This window comes from Acanthisitta chloris, unplaced genomic scaffold, assembly GCF_000695815.1.
Source record: "Acanthisitta chloris isolate BGI_N310 unplaced genomic scaffold, ASM69581v1 scaffold22994, whole genome shotgun sequence".
Classification (NCBI taxonomy): Eukaryota; Metazoa; Chordata; class Aves; order Passeriformes; family Acanthisittidae; genus Acanthisitta; species Acanthisitta chloris.
In genome coordinates, this window is record NW_008670181.1 from 9,923 (window position 1) to 13,002 (window position 3,080).

The 3,080-nt window shown below is 53.6% G+C and overlaps 1 protein-coding gene across 1 annotated transcript; it reads right to left on the bottom strand.

Annotated features, from left to right (window-relative positions):
* Positions 1–485: 485 nt before the first annotated feature.
* Positions 486–2,868, bottom strand: LOC103801191 (C-C chemokine receptor type 7-like; the record flags this gene model as incomplete). Its single annotated transcript, XM_009073596.1, is given in 3 exon segments — positions 486–1,304; positions 1,307–1,561; positions 2,819–2,868. Coding segments are annotated over 3 exon segments (1,124 nt in total), but the record flags the coding sequence as incomplete, so codon positions are not given.
* Between the last annotated feature and the right edge of the window lie 212 nt (positions 2,869–3,080).

A 3,080-nucleotide genomic window follows, 5' to 3' on the forward strand; every position in this document is an offset into this window, starting at 1 on the left:
TGAGGCTGCTGGTGCTGGTTTGTCTCGGCTTGACTTGGTGCAAGAGGTATTTCTGTAGGTGTGTCCCAGCAACAGGCTGTCTTCTTAAAAGCAACATCCACAGCAAGGCTGATGCTCCTGGAAGCTCAGCTCCAAACCAAACAGTTCTACTGCACCAACTTCTGTTTCTCTTGGTATTTGTAGCTTCTAGGGAAAGTGTTCTGATTGGAGCATTTCTCATTCACACTAGGAAAGCCTAAACTAAAGGTGAAATGACAGGAGAAATGGTAGACTCACCACCTCTCCCTTGTTACTGACAGCTCTGTTGGAGTCTCTGCATCCATGGGATACTGGCCAGCAGTCCTCACTGCCTGAAACACGGGGAGGCTCCGGGGTTTTCCTCTCGCCTTCCCTGCAGTGTGGCAGGTCTCGCTCTGCCAGGAGTTTGGAATAGAGCAAGTGTTCAAAGCCATTCCAGCTCGGCCAAAGCCTGCCTGGAGCTTGGCTCACGGGGAGAAGGTGGTGGTTGTCTCTGTCTCCATGGCAAAGGAGAACCTCTTGCTCTCGCGGCAGGAGGAGAGCTGCCAGAGGCGCTCCTGGCTCAGGCAGCCCAACTCCTTCAGCAGCTTGAAGAGGTCGTTGCGGAACTTGACGCCGATGAAGGCGTAGAGGAAGGGGTTGAGGCAGCATCGGAAGCAGGCCAAGGTGTAGGTCACATCATCTGCCATGTCGAGCTTCTTGCTCTCGTCGCACGAGCTGGTGTTGTTGAAGGCTGAGATGGTCTTGGCCAGCATGACACCGTTGTAGGGCAGCTGGAAGACAATGAAGACGATGACCACAGCGATGATGACCTTGATGGCTTTGTTCTTCTCAAAGTTGCGGGCCTGGAGCAACGTTTTGATGATGATGAGGTAGCACACAGACATGACCACGAGGGGAATTAAGAAACCAAAAACCATTTGGGACACTTTGATGCCAGTGTTGAAGGACTGTAAGTCCTGAGCGATGATGGAGCAATGGGGATGGGTGTCCACGTTATTCACACCACTGTGCACCAGCTCAGGGATGGAGAGGATGAAGGCCAGGAGCCAGATGAGGATGCATGTCACCTTGCTGAGGAATATCATCCGGGGGCGCAGGCGGTGGGCCGAGGCAGCCTGGACAATGGCGAAGTACCTGTCGATGCTGATGGACAGGAGGAGCAGCATCCCACTGAAAAAACTCATCTTGCAGATGCAGTACACAGCTTTGCAGGCAAACTTCCCAAAGAGCCAGTGCTTGGCTGCGCTCGTGGCCCAGAAAGGGAGAGTCAGCAGGTGGGAAACCTTTCCAGAAAAGTCATATTTTTATGAACCAGCAAGTAGATGTCAGTCATGGTCTTGAGCCTCTTGAAGTAGATGTAGGTGAGCATGACCAGCCCGTTCCCCAGCAGCCCTATGAAGCAGATGATGCTGTACATGGCTGGGAGGAAGGCGGCACGGAAAGTCCTGACTTCCTTCTTCTCACACAGGTTCTCGAACATGCTGTAGTCAATGGTGCTGTTGGAGTCATAGTCATCGGTGACATTGTCCCCAGCACAGAACTAGAAGAGGAAAGAAGAGTATGTTGGCACAGGGACTGTGGCCCTGCCTGGCCGTGCTGGGAAGGGAGCCTGGAGAGAAGACCCAGGAAGTTCCCAAGTGTTGGCTCATGCCAACATCACGACAGAGCTGGCATGACCTCATGGCTGAAAACATTTCCCATGACTTTGCGGAGTTTGGGGCTTTTTGGGGGGGCTCCAAGTGGGAATTCCACCAGAAATGTTTAGTGCTCAGCCAAAGTGACACCTGCAAACCCTCAGATGTGTGGCAGCTTTCCAGCGGGTTGCAGGACGCACCTCCAGCTATGAGTAGCCAGCTGGCTCTCGGATAAAATGTGAGAAATAAACCACCCTTCAGCTAAACTGAAGGTGTCAGTGAGGCTGTGAGGAAGTGCCGCAGGAAGCTGCTCCGTGCCGGCACAGATACGGTGTCACAGCTTCATTCAGGCCCCTGATTTCAGTTCTGATTATTCTTGTTTCATCTTCCTACACTGCCATAACCTGCAGAGCAGAGGGAGCCTGTGGTATCCGTGCCCTGCTTTCTGTCACTTATTAGTCTCCAGAACCTTCTCCCCATCGTGCAGAGATGAAAGGTTTCCCCTGGATACCTCCTCCCGCTATCGCTGAGCATCTCCGCGCTCTCCATCTCGGCAGCTTGGCTTTCACCACATCCTGCCTCCAGGCCGCCAGCAGTGAAAGGGAAAAGAAGGGGCTGCTCAGCTCTGCCTGCTGTGCTGAGCCCTGGGAGCCCCACGGGCCCAGGGGTGACTGGTGAGGCCGTGGGACTGTGAGCACTGGGGCCAGGACTCCAAACTGGCAGCAGGTCATAGTGCTTGGGGCTCTCCCTGGGCCAGGGTGACAGGAACAGGCAGAGGAAGATGCTGAACTCTTCCTCCTCGGGCTCAGCACCTTGACCAGGGATTTGCAGGGAGCAGGGAGGCAGCTGCTTGCTGTGATCGGTGTAGGAGATTCCTGGCTGCCCTGGAAATGCTCATTTTTGGGGCTGCAGGGGCCTCTGACAGCCCAGGCAGTCTGGAAATCGCAGGATTTGTTACTGTTTCTTTCTCTCCTTGGTTTTGTTCCTCTTGTTTGTTTTCCTCTAGCAGGGCTCTGCTCTCCCCTCCCATCACTGATCCTGGGGTGAGCAGCAGTGACCCTGCACATCTCTGGGGCTGTGGGTGGCTGCTCTGAGCTTCTGAGATCTCTTTACCCACAACACAAAGCAGTTGGATTTCAGCAATGTTGTTGAAAACTTCTTACCTGAAACACGAGCTGCAGGCTGAAAACAAGGGTGACCTTTAGCAGCTTGCCTGGGAAAGAAGGAGACGCTGTGTTAGTGGCTGAGTGGGGGTTTCCACATGGTTCTCACTCTGATAAAGCAGTGGTTCACACATCAACCATGGTATCCTAAACCCTGCAAAGTCCCCACAGCTGGGGAAACCAAAACCTGCTGAAGATACCAACTGGATAACCTAAGGTCACGTAAGTTACTGTCAGAGCACGGCTGAAATCGCAGGAGTCT